An 18,399-nucleotide genomic window follows, 5' to 3' on the forward strand; every position below is an offset into this window, starting at 1 on the left:
CAATGAGACAGGCACTTTTTTTCCTATAAAAATGACCCTTGCTCTAAAAAAAAAAATCACATAAATACGAGTTGCGTGCTAATTATTTGTGATTACATAACACATTTAAGAGAATGTCATTTCGACTTAGTTGAAATAATTTGTGGAAGTTGAAATAATTTGTGGAAGTAATACATGTTTACTGTAGAGAAATCAGAAAGACACAAAAAGAAGAAAATCCAAATCTTCCACAATCCCAGCACTCTGTACATGTTACAGTGCCTTGCACACATAGCTGTTAATAAACATTTGTGAAATGAATACATAAATACACACATGCTCTTGGGGGTAAGTAAGCATTATCCCCGCTTGCTTGTCCTTGTTGAATAGGCTTCCATACTTCCCCCATGTGTCATCCACATATATATTTTTTTAAATGAAAGCATATCATATACTCTCTTTTATAACCTGCCTTTTACTAAAAGATAAATATGAACATCTTTCTACATCAATAGTCACTTCAGTAACAATTTTTAATGTCTGAATAGTGTTCCATTGTATGGCTACACTAGAATATACTGAAGCTTATTGTTATATCTTTAGATTTTTTTATGTATAAACATTTGATAAATACATCTATCACTAAATATCATGTGCATCCTGAATTAGTTCCTTAAAATAAATCTCTTAAAATGGAATTGTTGTGGTAAATGATTTCGCTCAGGCCTTTGATATGTATCAGCTGCCAAACTGTCCTCCAGAAAAGTCACAAGGGCAACAGTTTTGTGCAATGGAGGGCATTCCCATTTCTAAAAAAAGAGAGACTCTGCCAGTTTATTCTTCCCAGAGCAAATGAACAAATGAGTAAACACCCCTTAAAGCTTGATCTTTAATCCTGGGTTAGGAGCTGGCAAGGCGAAGGAAAGGTTGGTCTGGTCCTCTTCTTGATCTGCAGGAAAGGAAGCATGGAACCACAGAAGAACCAGCTCAGGGGAACCTCCCTCACTCCCTTTCTGTTCTCTCTTTTCTGAGGGGGCCCATCTTTTGTCCACAGCAGGGTTCTTGCTGAGGCTCTGGAGGCTTTAAATATCACAAACTTCTTCTAGGCCTTTTTTTAGGGGAAATTCACAAACTATAATACAATGAACCATTTTATTTAATTAATTAATTTATTTGGCCACACCTCGTGGCATGCGGGATCTTAGTTCCCTGACCAGGGATCGAACCTGTGCCCCCTACAATGGAAGTGTGGAGCCCTAACCACTGGACCACCAGGGAATTCCCTCAGTGAACCATTTTAAAGTGCACAATTCAGCAGCATTTAGTGTATTCTTAATGTTATAAAACTACTACTTCTCTCTAGTTTCAAAACTTTTTCAATACCCCAGAAAAACACCCTGTCTTTAGTTACTCCTCATTCCCCCCTCCTGTCACCCCTTGGTAATCATTAATCTGCTTTCCATCTTTATGAATTTGCCTATTCAGATACATCATATAAATGGAATCATACAATATATGACCTTTTGTGTCTGGCTTCTTTCACTTACTGTATGTTTTCAACGTTCATCCAAGTTTTAGCGTGTATCATACTTTGTTCTTTTTATGGCTGAATACTATTCCATTGTATGCATATACCACAATTTGCTTATCCATTCATCAGTTGATGCCATTTGGGTTCTTTCCACCTTTTGACAACTATGAGTAATGCTGCTCTAAACATTCCTGTACAAGTCTCCGTGTGGCATATGTTTTCATTTCTTTTGGGTATATACCTAGGAGTGGAATTGCTGGATCATATGGTAATTCTGTGTTTAACTTTTTGGGAACTTGACAAATGGTTTTCCACAGCAGCTGCACCATTTCTACTTTCCCATCAGCAATGCACAAGGGTTTCAATTTCTCCACACAAGTTGTTTCTCGCCAACAACTTGTTATTTTCAGATTTTTGGATTTAAGTCATTCTAGTGGGTGTGAAGTGCTATCTTATTGTAGTTTTGATTTTCATTCCTTAGTGACAAATGATGTTGAACATCTTTTCATGCACATACTGGCTATTTGTATATCTTCTTTGGAGAAATGTCATTTGCTCATTTGAAAATTGGATTGTCTTCTTGTTGTTGAGTTTTTAAAGAGTTCTTTATATATTCTGGATATTAAACCCTCATCAGATGTATGATTTGCTAATATTTTCTCTCATTCTGTAGATTGTCTATTCACATTCTTGATAATGTCCTTTGATGTGCAAAAGTTTTAAATTTTTATGCAGTCCGATTTTTCTTTTTTTCTTTTATTGCTCACACATTACTGTTCAAATCTAAGAATCCCATTGCCAAATCCAAGGTCATGAAGATTTACCCCTATGTTTTTTAAAAATTATTTTTTATTTTTTTAATAAATTTATTTATTTTATTTATTTATTTTTAGCTGTGTTGGGTCTTTGTTGCTGCGTGCAGGCTTTCTCTAGTTGCTGTGAGTGGGGGCTACTCTTCGTTGCGGTGCACGGGCTTCTCATTGCAGTGGCTTCTCTTGTTGCAGAGCACGGGCTCTAGGCACACGGGCTTCAGCAGTTGTGGCATGTGGGCTCAGTAGTTGTGGCTCGCAGGCTCTAGAGCACAGGCTCAGTAGTTGTAGCGCACGGGCTTAGTTGCTCTGCAGCATGTGGGATCTTGAACCCGTGTCCCCTGCAATGGCAGGCGTATTCTTAATCACTGCGCCACCAGGGAAGCCCTACCCCTATGTTTTATTCTAAGAGTTTTATAGTTTTAGCTCTTATATTTAGATTGTTGGTCCATTTTGAGTTAATTTTTCTTTTGTTTGTTTGTTTGGCCATGCTGCCGGCTTGTAGGATCTTAGTTCCCCCACCAGGGATTGAACCTGGGCCAAGGCAGTGAAAGTGCTGAGTCCTAACCTCTGAACTGCCAGGGAATTCCCTTGAGTTAATTTTTGTATAGGAAGTGAGGTAGGGGTTCAACTTCACTCTTTTGCACTTCTTTATCCAGTTGTCCTGACACCATTTGTTGATGAGACTGTTCTTTTCCCACTGAGTGATTTTGGCACTCTGTCAAGAATCAATTGACCATAGATATTTGGGTTTATTACTCAATTCTAGTCCATGGGTCCATATATGTATCCTTACACTACTGCCACATTGTTTTGATTATGGCAACTTTGTAATAAGTTTTAAAATCAGGAAGTATGAGTCTTTCATCTTTGTTTTTCTTTTTAAATATTGTTTCGGCTATTCAGGGCCTCTTGCAATTCCATATGAATTTGAGGGTTGGTTTCTTCAGAAAAGGCCGTCAGAATTTTGATGGAGATTGCATTGAATCTGTAGGTCACTTTGGGGAGTAGTGCCATCTTAACAATATTAAGTCTCCCAATCCATGAACATAGGATATCTTTCCATTTATTTAGGTCTTTAATTTCTTTCAGCAATGTTTTGTAGTTTTCAGTGTACAAGTGTTTCATCTTGTACACACATGCACACACACACAGAGAGCTCTCTGATATCTCTTCTTATGAGGATACTAATCCTATTGGATCAGGGCCCCACTATTTTTTTTGAATTTTATTTATTTTTTTATACAGCAGGTTCTTATTAGTTATCCATTTTATACATATTAGTGTATATATGTCAATTCCAATCTCCCAATTCATCACACCACCCGCCCCCCCCAACCACCACTTTCTGCCATTGGTGTCCATACGTTTGTTCTCTACATCTGTGTCTCTATTTCTGCCCTGCAAACTGGTTCATCTGTACCACTTTTCTAGGTTCCACATATATGCGCTAATATACGACATTTGTTTTTCTCTTTCTGACTTACTTCACTCTGTATGACAGTCTCTAGATCCATCCACGTCTCTACAAATAACCCAAATTCGTTCCTTTTTATGGCTGAGTAATATTCCATTGTATATATGTACCACATCTTCTTTATCCATTCGTCTGTCAATGGGCATTTAGGTTGCTTCCATGGCCTGGCTATTGTAAATAGTGCTGCAATGTGTCTTTTTGAATTATGGTTTTCTCTGGATATATATATATATCCCAGTAGTGGGATTGCTGGGTCATATGGTAATTCTATTTTTAGGTTTTTAAGGAACCTCCATACTGTTCTCCATAGTGGCTGCATCAGTTTACATTCCCATCAACAGTGCAAGATGCTTCCCTTTTCTCCACACCCTCTCTAGCATTGGTTGTTTGTAGATTTTCTGATGATGCCATTCTAACTGGTGTGAGGTGATACCTCATTGTAGTTTTGATTTGCATTGCTCTAACAATTAGTGATGTTGAGCAGCTTTTCATGTGCTTCTTGGCCATCTGTATGTCTTCTTTGGAGAAATATCTATTGAGGTCTTCTTCTCATTTTTTGATTGGGTTGTTTGTTTTTTTAATATTGAGCTGCATGAGCTGTTTATATATTTTGGAGATTAATCCTTTGTCCGTTGATTCATATGCAAATATAGTCTCCCATTCTGAGGGTTGTCTTTTCATCTTGTTTGTAGTTTCCTTTGCTTTGCAAAAGCTTTTAAGTTTCATTAGGTCCCATTTGGTTATTTTTGTTTTTATTTCCATTACTCTAGGAGGTGGATCAAAAAACATCTTGCTATGATTTACATCAAAGAGTGTTCTTCCTATGTTTTCCTCTAAGAGTTTTATAGTGTCCAGTCTTACATTTAGGTCTCTAATCCATTTTCTTTTTCTTTTTAATAAATTTATTTATTTATTTTTGGCTGTGTTGGGTCTTTGTTGCTGTGCACGAGCTTTCTTTAGTTGCGGTGAGAGGGGGCTATTCTTCGTTGTGGTGCGCGGGCTTCTCATTGTCGTGGCTTCTCTTGTTGTGGAGCATGGGCTCTAGGCGCGCGGGCTTCAGTAGTTGTGGCACGTGGGCTCAGTAGTTGTGGCTTGCGGGCTCTAGAGCTCAGGCTCAGTAGTTGTGGTGCACGGGCTTAGTTGCTCCGTGGCATGTGGGATCTTCCTGGAGCAGGGATCGAACCCGTGTCCCCTGCATTGGCAGGCGGATTCTTAACCACTGCGCCACCAGGGAAGCCCTCTAATCCATTTTGAGTTTATTTTTGTGTATGGTGCTAGGGAGTGTTCTAATTTCATTCTTTTATGTGTAGCTGTCCAGTTTTCCCAGCACCACTTATTGAAGAGACTGTCTTTTCTCCATTGTATATCCTGGCCTCCTTTGTCATAGATTAGTTGACCATAGGTATGTGGGTTTATCTCTGGACTTTCTATCCTGTTCCATTGATCTATATTTCTGTTTTTGTGCCAGTACCATATTGTCTTGATTACTGTAGCTTTGTAGTATAGTCTGAAGTCAGGGAGTCTGATTCCTCCAGCTCCGTTTTTTTCCCTCAAGACTGCTTTGTCTATTCGGGGTCTTTTGTGTCTCCATATAAATTTTAAGATTTTTGTTCTACTTCTGTAAAAAATGCTATTGGTAATTTGATAGGGATTGCATTGAATCTGTAGATTGCTTTGGGTAGTATAGTCATTTTCACAATGTTGATTCTTCCAATCCAAGAACATGGTATATCTCTCCATCTCTCCATATTTAATTTCTTTCAACAGTGTCTTATAGTTTTCTGCATACAGGTCTTTTGTCTCCCTAGGTAGGTTTATTCCTAGGTATTTTATTCTTTTTGTTGCAGTGGTAAATGGGAGTGTTTCCTTAATTTCTCCTTCAGATTTTTCATCATTAGTGTATAGGAATGCAAGAGATTTCTATGCATTAATTTTGTATCCTGCAACTTTACCAAATTCATTGATTAGCTCCAGTAGTTTTCTGGTGGCATCTTTAGGATTCTCTATGTATAGTATCATGTCATCTGCAAACAGTGACAGTTTTACTTCTTCTTTTCCAATTTGTATTCCTTTTTTTTCTTTTTCTTCTCTGATTGCCATGGCTAGGAGTTCCAAAACTATGTTGAATAATAGTGGTTGAGAGTGGACATCCTTGTCTTGTTCCTGATCTTAGAGGAAATGCTTTCAGTTTTTCACCACTGAGAATGATGTTTGCTGTGGGTTTGTTGTATATGGCCTTTATTATGTTGAGGTAGGTTCCCTCTATGCCCACTTTCTGGAGAGTTTTTTTTATCATAAATGGGTATTGAATTTGTCAAAAGCTTTTTCTGCATCTGTTGAGATGATCATATGGTTTTTCTTCTTCAATTTGTTAATATGGTGTATCACATTGACTGATTTGCATATATTGAGGAATCCTTGCATCCCTGGGATAAATCCCACTTGATCATGGTGTATGATCCTTTTAATGTGTTGTTGGATTCTGTTTGCTAGTATTTTGTTGAGGATTTTTGCATCAATATTCATCAGTGATATTAGTCTGTAATTTTCTTTTTTTGTAGAATCTTTGTCTGGTTTTGGTATCAGGGTGATGGTGGCCTCATAGAATGAGTTTGGGAGTGTTCCTTCCTCTGCAGTTTTTTGGAAGAGTTTGAGAAGGATGGGTGTTAGCTCTTCTCTAAATGATAGAATTCACCTGTGAAGGCATCTGGTCCTGGACTTTTGTTTGTTGCAAGATTTTTAATCACAGTTTTGATTTCATTACTTGTGATTGATCTGTTCCTATTTTCTATTTCTTCCTGGTTCAGTCTTGGAAGGTTGTGCTTTTCTAAGAATTTGTCCATTTCTTCCAGGTTGTCCATTTTATTTGCATAGAGTTGCTTGTAGTAATATCTCATGATTCTTTGTGTTTCTGCACTGTCAGTTGTTACTTCTCCTTTTTCATTTCTAATTCTATTGATTTGAGTCTTCTCCCTTTTTTTCTTAATGAGTCTGGCTAGTGCTTTATCAATTTTGTTTACCTTCTCAAAGAACCAGCTTTTAGTTGTATTGATCTTTGCTATTGTTTCCTTCATTTCTTTTTCATTTATTTCTGCTCTGATATATATGATTTCTTTTCTTCTACTAACTTTGGGTTTTGTTTGTTCTTCTTTCTCTAGTTCCCTTAGATGTAGGGTTAGATTGTTTATTTGAGATTATTTTTGTTTCTTGAGGTAGACTTGTATTGCTATAAACTTCCCTCTTAGAATTGCTTTTGCTGCATACCATAGGTTTTGGATCGTCGTGTTTTCATTGTCATTTGTCTCTAGGTATTTTTTGATTTCCTCTTTGATTTCTTCAGTGATCTCTTGGTTATTTAGTAACGTATTGTTTAGCCTCCATGTGTTTGTGTTTTTTATGGTTTTTCCCCCTGTAACTGATTTCTAATCTCATAGTGTTGTGGTCAGAAAAGATGCTTGATATGATTTCAGTTTTCTTAAATTTACTGAGGCTTGATTTGTGAACCAAGATGTGATCTATCCTGCAGAATATTCTGTTTGCACTTGAGAAGAAAGTGATATCTGCTGTTTTTGGATGGAATGTCCTATAAAATATCAATTAAATCTATCTGGTCTATTGTGTCATTTAAAGCTTGTGTTTCCTTATTAATTTTCTGTATGGATGATCTGTCCATTGGTGAATGTGAGGTGTTAAAGTCCCCCACTATTATTGTGTTACTGTTGATTCCCTCTTGTATAGCTGTTAGCAGTTGCCTTATGTATTGAGGTGCTCCTATGTTGGGTGCATATATATTTATAATTGTTTTATCTTCTTGGATTGATCCCTTGATCATTATGTAGTGTCCTTCCAACATTCTTTATTTTAAAGTCTATTTTATCTGATATGAGTATTCCTACTCCAACTTTCTTTTGATTTCCATTTGCATGGAATATCTTTTTCCATCCCCTCACTTTCAGTCTGTATGTGTCCCTAGGTCTGAAGTGGGTCTCTTGTAGACAGCATATATATGAGTATTGTTTTTGTAACCATTCAGTGAGCCTGTGTCTTTTGGTTGGAGCATTTAATCCATTCAAGTTTAAGGTAGTTTTCGATATGTATGTTCCTATTACCATTTTCTTAATTGTTATGGGTTTGTTTTTGTAGGTCCTTTTCTTCTCTTGTGTTTCCCACTTAGAGAAGTTCCTTTAGCATTTGTTGTAGAGCTGGTTTGGTGGTGCTGAATTCTCTTAGCTTTTGCTTGTCTGTAAAGCTTTTGATTTCTCCGTTGAATCTGAATGAGATCCTTGCTGGGTAGAGTAATCTTGGTTTTAGGTTCTTCCCTTTCATCACTTTAAATATATCATACCAGTCCCTTCTGGCTTGTAGAGTTTCTGCTGAGAAATCAGCTGTTAACCTTATGGGAGTTCCCTTGTATGTTATTTGTCGTTTTTCCCTTGTTGCTTTCAATAATTTTTCTTTGTCTTTAATTTTTGTCAGTTTGATTACTATGTGTCTCTGCGTGTTTCTCCTCGGGTTTATCCTGCCTGGGACTGTCTGCGCTTCCTGGTCTTGGGTGGCTATTTCCTTTCCCATATTAGGGAAGTTTTCGACTATAATCTCTTCAAATATTTTCTTGGGTCCTTTCTCTCTCTCTTCTCCTCCTGGGACCCCTATAATGCAAATGTTGTTGCATTTAATGTTGTCCCAGGGGTCTCTTAGGCTGTCTTCATTTCTTTTCATTCTTTTTTCTTTATTCTGTTCTGCAGCAATGAATTCCACCATTCTGTCTTCCAGGTCACTTATCCGTTCTTCTGCCTCAGTTATTCTGCTATTGATTCCTTCTAGTGTATTTTTCATTTCAGTTATTGTGTTGTTCATCTCTGTTTGTTCTTTAATTCTTCTAGGTCTTTGTTAAACATTTCTTGCATCTTCTTGATCTTTGCCTCCATTCTTTTTCCGAGGTCCTGTATCATCTTCACTATCATTATTTTGAATTCTTTTTCTGGAAGGTTGCCTATCTCCACTTCATTCCGTTGTTTTTCTGGGGTTTTATTTTGTCCCTTCATCTGGTACATAGCCCTCTGCCTTTTCATCTTGTCTGTCTCTCTGTGAATGTGCTTTTTGTTCCACAGGCTGCAGGATTGTAGTTCTTCTTGCTTCTGTTGTTTACCCTCTGGTGGATGAGGCTATCTAAAAGGCTTGTGCAAGTTTCCTGATGGGAGGGGCTGGTGGTGGGTAGAGCTGGGTGTTGCTTTGGTGGGCAGAGCTCAGTAAAACTTTAATCTGCTTGTCTGCTGATGGGTGGGACTGGGTTCCTTCCCTGTTGGTTGTTTGGCCTGAGGCGACCCAGCACTGGAGCCTACAGGCTCTTTGGTGGGGCGAATGGTGGACTCCAGGAGGGCCCACTCCAAGGAGTACTTCCCAGAACTTCTGCTGCCAGTGTCCTTGTCCTCAGGGTGAGCCACAACCACACCCCCACCCCCGCCTCTGCAGGAGACCCTCCAACCCTAGCAGGTAGGTATGGTTCAGTTTCCTATGGGGTCACTGCTCCTTCCCCTGGGTCCCGATGCGCACACTACTTTGTGGGTGCCCTCCAAGACTGGAGTCTCTGTTTCCCCCAGTCCTGTCAAAGTCCTGCAATCAAATCCCGCTAGCCTTCAAAGCCTGATTCTCTAGGAATTCCTCCTCCCATTGCCGGACCCCCAGGTTGAGAAGCCTGATGTGGGGCTCAGAACCTTCACTCCAGTGGGTGGACTTCTGTGGTATAAGTGTTCTCCAGTTTGTGAGTCACCCACCTAGCAGTTATGGGATTTGATTTTATTGTGATTGCACCCCTCCTACCACCTCATTGTGGCTTCTCCTTTGTCTTTGGATGTGGGGTATCTTTTTTGGTGAGTTCCAGTGTCTTCCTGTCGATGATTGTTCAGCAGTTAGTTGTGATACTGGTGCCCTCTCAAGAGGGAGTGAGCACGCACCCTTCTACTCCGCCATCTTGAACCAATCTCCCCAGGGCCCCACTCTTATTTAATCTTAATTACTTTCTTAGATGCTTCCTCTCTAAATACAGCCACACTGAAGGTTAGAGCTTCAACACATGAATTTGGGGAGGTGCAACATTCAGTCCATAAAAGATGCTATTGTAATTATATATTAGAACTATTCTCTTATTTTCCTTTTGAGATTTTCCTTCAGCCTTTTAAAATTAATGCCTACCCCAGTGGAGCCACTGTTACCAGTTTCCTGTGTATCCTCTTCCCTGCTTCTTTTCTGTCTCTGTCTCATAATCTTTGTATTATCTGCAACTTGTTTTTCTTCCACTTGATTCACTGGCAACTGCTAAATACTTATTGAGTGTCTATAATGTGTTTAGCAGTGTGTTAAGCAGTATGGGAAGTATAAAGAAGTACGACAAGGTTCCTGCCCTTAAAGATTTTCAATCTAGTTGAAGAGACAAGACATGTACAAAATAATTAGGGAATAGTTTATAAGCATATGTAATCAAGTTCTCAACTGTGTGGCTTATGCCCTAGGATGTAAATAAACTGTCTAAGAGTAGGTCACAGCAGTATCCCCAGCCCCGAGATCAGTATAGGAGGAATAGAATATGAGCTCAATAAATGAATGTTGGATGAATTTAACACTGTCCGTCTTTGGAATCTCACCTGGCAGAGGCTAGCCCTCCCATTCATCTTGGAAGATGATCCCTAGGGAACTCTGTTCTGCAAAGGGGCACTTAGCACCTATCTGAAAACCTTGGGGCTCTCTAACTGGTTCAGGTTACAGCCTAGTGGTAGGCTCACAGACATAGCACACATCTCTCAGCAAGTGTTCTGGTGTCTTTCTAAAATAAGTTCTTACATAAATAGATCCTTGTTAAGTTCCACCGAGTAAACTGAGAAGAGGAGTATGAAGGAAGAGGGAAGAAAGCATGGCCTAAGCATGGGGGGAAATGTCCCAGAAACTTCCAAACTGACAGCCAGGAAGTGGTGCCAGAGGCTTTGGATTCCAGGCAAGAAGCTGGTGCCCAAGGAAAGGTTATTGATCTAGTCCTTTAAAACATGATTTTTTTCTCCGATTCCAAGATCAAGGTAGAAAACTTGAAAAACAAATCACAGTATAAAGAAGAAAGTAAACTATCTATAAACCATGACTCAGAGATAACCATTGTTTGCATCATTATTAAAACATTGCATGTAATTTTACTTGAGCTTAACAGAAGGAAAAGAAACCAAACTTCAGATAAATATTTCTTCCAAGTGAGATATTATTTCTTAAAAGGAGTCTTCTAAGATTAAAGAATTAAGAGACATTTTAAGAGGTTGGGGTTATTACAGAAGTTCTCAAGCTGGGGTGATTTTGCCCCCACCCCCAGGACATTTTGGCAATGTCTAGAGACGTTTTTGGTTGTCACAGCTTGGTGTGGGGTTGCTGCTGGGGTACAGTGTAGGGGTGCTGCTAAACATTCTACGATACACAGGACAGTCTGCCACAGCAAAGAATCATCTAGCCCCAGATGTCAGCAGTGCCGTGAGAAACCCTGGGTTACAGCAGAGTTGTGGTGGGTTTAAGCAGCACATTTTTAAAAAAATATTTATTTGTTTATTATTTATTTATTTTGGCTGCATCGGGTCTTAGTTGCGGCATGCGGACTTCTTAGTTGTGGCATGAGAACTCTTAGTTGCAGCATGCATGCGGGATCTAGTTCCCTGACTTAGGGATCACACCCGGGTCCCCTGCATTGGGAGTGCAGAGTCTTACCCACTGGACCGCCAGGGAAGTCCCTTAAGCAGTACATATTTTTAAAGAGCCTAAGTTTGTTTTCAGTTAGTAAGGCATAGTCAGCTTTCTCGGGGATCAGTGGAGTAAGCAGTTGTGCGAATGGCCTCCAGCCAGGTGGTCTGAGTTTGAACCCTGGCTCTGCCACTTACTGGCAAAGTGACCTCGGGCAACCTCTTTGGGCCTCAGTTTCCTCATCTGCAAAACTGTGGTAATGTTACACCTACCTCATAAAGCTGTAGTGAGGGCTGAATGAGCTAATATAAGCAAAGTGCTTGGAACAGTGTCTAGTTTATGCTAAGCTCCACAGAATTATTATTATTATTATATTAATATCTTAAACCAAACTAGAAACACAACTTAAGCTTACTTTTAGGTTAATTCTCCTAAGGAATTTAGTAGAGAAAAATAGACATATAAGTATTCTTTTCTAATGGAACCCTTAAGAAAAATAAACAAAATGAGTGCAGCGAGGGGCCAATTATAAATCTAAGGAGTATATAATACATGAATTCAGAGGTTCAGCAAGTCTTTCCTGCTTTCTGGAATTACTTGATCAATGGCAGGTGACTTATTGCTTCAGAAAACACTTTTTTTCCCCCTTTAGATTGAAAAGTTTGAATACATTCTCATAGTTCAAAACTCAAAACAATATACCAGTAAAATGTCACACAGTCTCACTCTCACTGCTGTCCTCCCCACTCTCCCGTAGGTAACCACTTTAATTCATTTCTGATGTATCAGTCCAGTGTTTCTCTACGAAAGCAAATGCAAATGCTATGTATTCTTATTTAGCTCCCCACGTTTTTCCATTCAACAATCTATCTTGGCTATCTATCTATCTTTCCATATTACAATCTATCTTTCATGTTAGCACACAAGGACTTGCTTCATCCTCTTTTAAGGTGATATAGTATTCCATTATGAAGATGACCCACACTTTGCTTATAAATGTTTTGTAATTATTAATAAATGTTAACAAATTGTTCTCCATGTAGGGTTGTGTCATGTTAGACTCCCGCTGGCAATGTCTGAATATGCTTATTTTCCTCCAGGTATCACAGTAGTTTTCAGACAATTAACCATTCAAAATCGTACCACACTGGCAGGTATTACTGGGAGGTAGAAGTGGGAAACAAGACTAAATGGACGTTGGGGGTTTGTCAAGGCTGTCTTCCTGGGAACAGGCAGAATCAGCCATTAGTTCAGGGTGGATTCTGAGCAATTGGGTAATATATGAAGGGCAATCAGGTTGCACTGGTCCTGGGAGAATCCCGTATTTAATGCTGACAGTAAGACCCAGTAAAATTGCTGTTTTTATGGACTATGAGTTCTATAATTTGAATAATAGATCTCTTCTCCATAATTTTAATGTTTCTTTTATAGAAGCCTTTTGGCCTAATTTCGATACTGAAACAGATCTGATCCTCTTAAAACTTATTCAGTAAAGAGATGAAGTACTTGGGAGACCACTATGTTTCATTTTCTTTCAGTTTGTAGGTATAACTTAGCCAGTAAATTTAATCTTAGTATTTCTGGATTCTTTTTAAGTTTTACCCCCACCAAAACCCAAAATACATTATTTTCTCCCTTATTTTCAACAACTATAAAAACATCATTGCAATGTCAATTTCATAGATGCTATGGGTCTCAACTGTCAAGTGCTGTAGAAATTCTAAGATAAAATATTTGAGAATTGCATTCCTTAACATAGCTAATAAAATTTTTTATTAAAAAAATTCATACCACATAGTTCATTTCATATTTTACATCTTGACTTTCTCATTCAGCTTCTGCTTTTCTTGGAGTTTCTAATTGTGTTTCTTTTTTCTTGTTGGTTACATGAGATATTTATCTTCATCTCCTTGACAGCAAGCTGCAGGAGATTTAAATGCTTCTATGAAGGAGTCGTAGACATTCTACTATACCTCACTAAAGGGCTCAGTTTCCCCAAAACCCTGGACCCCAAATATCTATACCTCAACATACCCCAGTTTGCCAGGTATCCCATTTTTCCAAAATTTCATTCCTCCAAGACCTCAGTTCTGCCAGTTCCACCAGATACTCATTGCTCTCAATATTCTAACTTCTGTGTAACCTTTTTTTTTTTTTCCAGTGTTCTCCTTTCGAGACTACAGGCCATCGCAGCACCTACCTCCTACACAATGTGCTTTTGCCCAGCTCAATTGCTCTGGTGTGGCAATAAGACACTCCCTTATCCTGCTTCCTCTCCAGGAAGTGCCTGCCTAGCTAGGCCATGGTTATTCAGCTTTGGTTGAACTCCACAGGTGCTGAACAAGGCCAAGTATGGTCCAATATGGATAAACCGCTTAGGGCCTCTGATCCATGTGAACCTGGCCAGTGCCCCACTCCTGGAGCAAGTGATGCGCCAAGAGGGCAAGTACCCAGTACGGAACGACATGGAACTGTGGAAGGAGCACCGGGACCAGCAGGGCCTGACCTATGGGCCCTTCACCACGTGAGCTGGGGCCTGAGGGACCAGAACAGGCCCCCAGGGGGCCAGGCCCAAGGACAGTGGCACTGGGCAGCCAGTGGATAATGGGCAGGGTAGGATCTCCCTGTGTCCTCTGAGCCTGAAACTCGTCTAGAAAGTGGTGGTTGGGTTGGGCTGAAGCCCATGGACCATTCATTGGCTTTTCCACTAATGTATCATATGACTATGAACAAATGAATAATTTCCCTTTCCTTGGGCTTATGTTTCTCATGTGTAAAATGGGAAGCTTGGATTAGAGGTTCTCCAAGATATCTCTAAGACCTTTCAAGCTCCATTATTCTATATTATGGTTGAAAACATACCAACTCAAATCATAATGAGACATATTTACTTGTAGTTGAAAAAAACATCATCACCATACTAGTTGGGAGGGCTCAATTTAATTTAAAAAATATTTTCCAAGTTATGTATTATATACTTGTTGTTGGTTATAACTTTCATGGATGCTCTCCACTCACAGAGATAGATGTAGGTTTTAGCCTTAAAGTTATACCTAGAAAAGTTAAGATTATTTTGGCAGTGACAAACTGAAAGATGGGCTGAGTATATTATATATGCATTTATCAATTAAGGTAAATAATTGAGAATCATTGGTGATTCCCAGTGCCACAGCTTGCAATTGGATATATTACAGGCTTCTTTTTACTATAGTATGTTAAAAGAGCTCCAAAAACAATGACTGGCTCTTTATTTTCCCTAGTTGCTTGACATCCATGTTTTTTAAAGTCATTTTTTAAGGGATTAAAGTTGATCCTGGTGGTGGAAGTAGTAGCAGCAACACTGATGATAACTAAGTACGTGTTTAGAACATGCCAGGCATCAGGCTAGTCTCTTTACATTTATTATTTCATTTTATCTTCACAACAAACCCATGAAGTAGATAGTATTATTATTCCCATTTTATAGATGAAGAAACTGAGGCCTAGAAGAGTTTTTGCACCACTTGCCAGAAGTGACACAACTAGTGAGTAGTGGAATAGATCTCTCTGATTCTGGAATGCAAGGACCTACTGCCATGACATGTTTGGAAAGGAAACGGACTGGTTGGAAGGTTCATTTTATCTGTCTTTGATGCGTATACATTCATTCTGTCATTGCATGTCTTTCTTTATTCCTGGTTCCTTCACAGGTGGGTGGTTTCAGAGCTTAATTTCTGGGCCCTTTTTTCAAGGTTCTGGGAAGAGAATAGAGAATGTTCTTCAAGAGCTCTTTAACCTGATGTCTGACCCTGAGGGCAAGATTTGTGTCTCAGGTATGCTCTACAATATTTGAGACCCAAATCTTGCCAAGGGAGTAAATCCTGGAAGTTAATTTTTTATGGTGACAGATAGTAACTAGTCTTATTGTGGTGATCATCTTGCAATGTATACAGATATCAAATCATTATATTGTACACCTGAAACCAATATAATGTTATATGTCAATTATACCTCAATAATAATAGTAAAAAACATTTGGGTCTCAGTTTTTCACAGGTCAGGCCATCATTGGACTTGATTGTTCAGATTTAGAACTGGAGCTAAACATGATATATACCCCTTTGTGATCTATTTATAACTGTTTACTCGAAAGCCAGTTTCCTAAATATGTTATACCATATATGTTTTTAAAAGCTATTTTGCTAACCTGTGATAAGCTTTTTTGTTTTAACATATATATTTTTAAAATCTCATTTTTTGAATGAGCATCATTTCCCCAAGAAATATTTTAACAACCACAGAAAGTTTCCGATTTAAGTCCTGCAAATCTGATTCCTCCTGTTGGGAGAGTTTTACTCTTGGAGAAGCACCTAAAACCTGAAGTTCCAATAAATAGGTCTATTCTGGTTTTTATTTCCTTTCCAACAACACTTTTAGTTTGTCTTTTTTTTTTCATAAATTTATTTTATTTTATTTATTTTTGGCTGCGTTGGGTCTTTGTTGCTGCACGCGGGCTTTCTCTAGTTGCAGCGAGCGGGGCTACTCTTTGTTGCGGTGCGCAGGCTTCTCATTGTGGTGGCTTCTCTTGTTGTGGGGCACGGGCTCTAGGCTCGCGGGCTCAGTAGTTGTGGCTCTCGGGCTTAGTTGCTTCACGGCATGTGGGATCTTCCCAGACCAGGGATCTAACCCGTGTCCCCTGCATTGGCAGGTGGATTCTTAACCATTGCGCCACCAGGGAAGTCCCTAGTTTATCTTTTTGCAGGTTTTCCCCAACATAATAAAGAAAACTCCTGGGGTTTGAGGTTCATTTATTTATTTATTTAGCTTGTTTTTTGAGGTTCATTTAAATAAAAATATATTTTAAAAATTTATTGAAGTGTAGTTGACTTATACTTCAAAATAAAAAACCTGATTTTTGCTTTCAGACTTTTAAAATGTTTTCTTTTTAAAATACCTTATTGGTTTTTAAAATTCAAAAGTAATACTTATTGGAAAAATTCCATCCCATCCTCCTAAGTAATTCTGATCAGTAGTTTGGTGTGTATTCTTCTTCCCTACTTTGTGTTGAAACATGCAAATATGCATGTGGATATATAGGATTTCCTCTCTTCCTCTTAAAATTGTATCATATTATACTTATTACTCTGCAACTGGCTTTTAAAAAATTGACCCATACCCAGCTTGCTTAGGAAAGGTAACAGGTTTGGGGGACAGCTGAGGGTGGCAGCAGCCCCTGAATATTAATCTCCTGTATGGGAAGCATGTTTCCACCCACATGAACATCCCTGCCTACCCAGGGTGAGGACCCAACCACCTACTGGATGGCTATGGCAAGAGAGCCTGGAGATCAGCCTGGTAGCTCTCTCTGTCCCCTTGGCCTACGGAGCTAAGCAGAGCACAAAGGTCCGGAATCTGAGCACCCCAAGAACCCTAATTTGCTCCTCTTTTATTCGTCATCCTCCACACACAGGGACTGGAACCACCATAGCTCCGTAGCTCATTTCACGTACAGAAGATTCTGGAGTTGTCTCATCCTAAGATAATCACAGTAAACATTCATTAAGCATTCACCATTTGCCAGGCACTGATCTGAGCACGTTAATTATCCTGCTAAGATAGGCAATCTTATTATTCCCATTTTACAGAAGGGGAGACCGAGGCACAGAGGAGTTAAGTCACCTGCCTAAGGTCACTCAGCCAGTCATCATCTGACCTGTGATTTGACCCTAGACAGACTGATTCCAGATGCCCACCTTAACTACTTCCTTTATGCTGTTAGTGAGATTCCGAAGTTTTGTGATTCGAAGATTCTGTTATTTGAAAGTTTGTGATTCTTTAATTCTAGGTCTAGGAGTCTGAGATTTTCCTCGAGTCCATAGGGGTCTCAGGGTGGGAAGATACCATCTAATCCAATCCCCACCAGATACTTACATTGGTGTCTCTCCTCCATTCTCTACAGGGAAGGACAGCAGTGGTACCGGCTCCGCCAGGCTCTGAACCAGCGGTTGCTGAAGCCAGCTGAGGCTGCGCTCTACACAGATGCTCTGAATGAGGTGATCGAGGACTTCATGACTCGACTGAACCAGCAGCGGGCAGAGAGCGCCTCGGGGGACCATGTGCCCGACATCGCTCACCATTTCTACTTCTTTGCCTTGGAAGGTACCCTTGTGGGGAGAGGGGCTGGGTGGGCGTGAGTCGGGTAGGTTGTGCTCTCCTCCTCGAAGCCCCCTGGACTCTGTGTGCCGTGGCCCTGCCTCCTGTGACGGCCCCTGTGCACCGCCAGCTGTTTGCTACGTCCTGTTTGAGAAACGTATTGGCTGCCTGGAGCGCTCCATCCCCCAGGACACCAAGACCTTCGTCAGATCTGTCGGGCTCATGTTCCAGAACTCACTGTACGCCACCTTCCTCCCCAAGTGGACTCGGTCCCTGCTGCCCTTCTGGAGGCGGTATCTGGATGGCTGGAACACCATCTTCTCTTTTGGTGAGGAGTCCAGGGAAAGAAGTTGGGGCGTGGGTCCCAGGGCCTGTGCGGTAACAGCCCCCTCAGGACCCTCTCCCGGGATCTTCTCTCTTGGTCCTTGGGAGAGCAGGACTTTTGACCTCATCCTCCCCTGTTCTCCATTGTCCTCACAGGGAAGAAGCTGATTGATCAGAAATTAGAGGAGATAGAGGCCCAACTTCAGACAGGGGGCCCAGAGAAGGCCCAGATATCTGGTTACCTGCACTTCCTGCTGACCAGCGGACAGCTCAGTCCTCGTGACGCCGAGGGCAGCCTGCCCGAGCTGCTCATGGCTGGAGTAGACACGGTGCGTGAGAGGGGCAGGCGAGGAGACTAGGGCCTCCCAGCTCCCATCCTGAGCCGATTCCCCACTCTACCCCACCTGAGCCTGACCTTCGTCAGGTACCCGCTTCTC

General features: G+C 40.2%; 1 protein-coding gene across 1 annotated transcript in view; it reads left to right on the forward strand.

Moving 5' to 3' along the window:
• The window catches only part of LOC118897921 (sterol 26-hydroxylase, mitochondrial), a 45,923-nt gene that overhangs the window by 25,815 nt on the left and 1,709 nt on the right, over positions 1-18,399 (forward strand). The window contains exons 2-5 of the mRNA XM_036857558.1: positions 13,840-14,030; positions 17,445-17,644; positions 17,769-17,966; positions 18,119-18,291. Coding sequence (XP_036713453.1) covers positions 13,840-14,030; positions 17,445-17,644; positions 17,769-17,966; positions 18,119-18,291 — 762 coding nt within the window. The remainder of the gene's footprint in view (positions 1-13,839; positions 14,031-17,444; positions 17,645-17,768; positions 17,967-18,118; positions 18,292-18,399) is intronic.

Source organism: Balaenoptera musculus, chromosome 7, assembly GCF_009873245.2.
Source record: "Balaenoptera musculus isolate JJ_BM4_2016_0621 chromosome 7, mBalMus1.pri.v3, whole genome shotgun sequence".
NCBI lineage: Eukaryota > Metazoa > Chordata > Mammalia > Artiodactyla > Balaenopteridae > Balaenoptera > Balaenoptera musculus.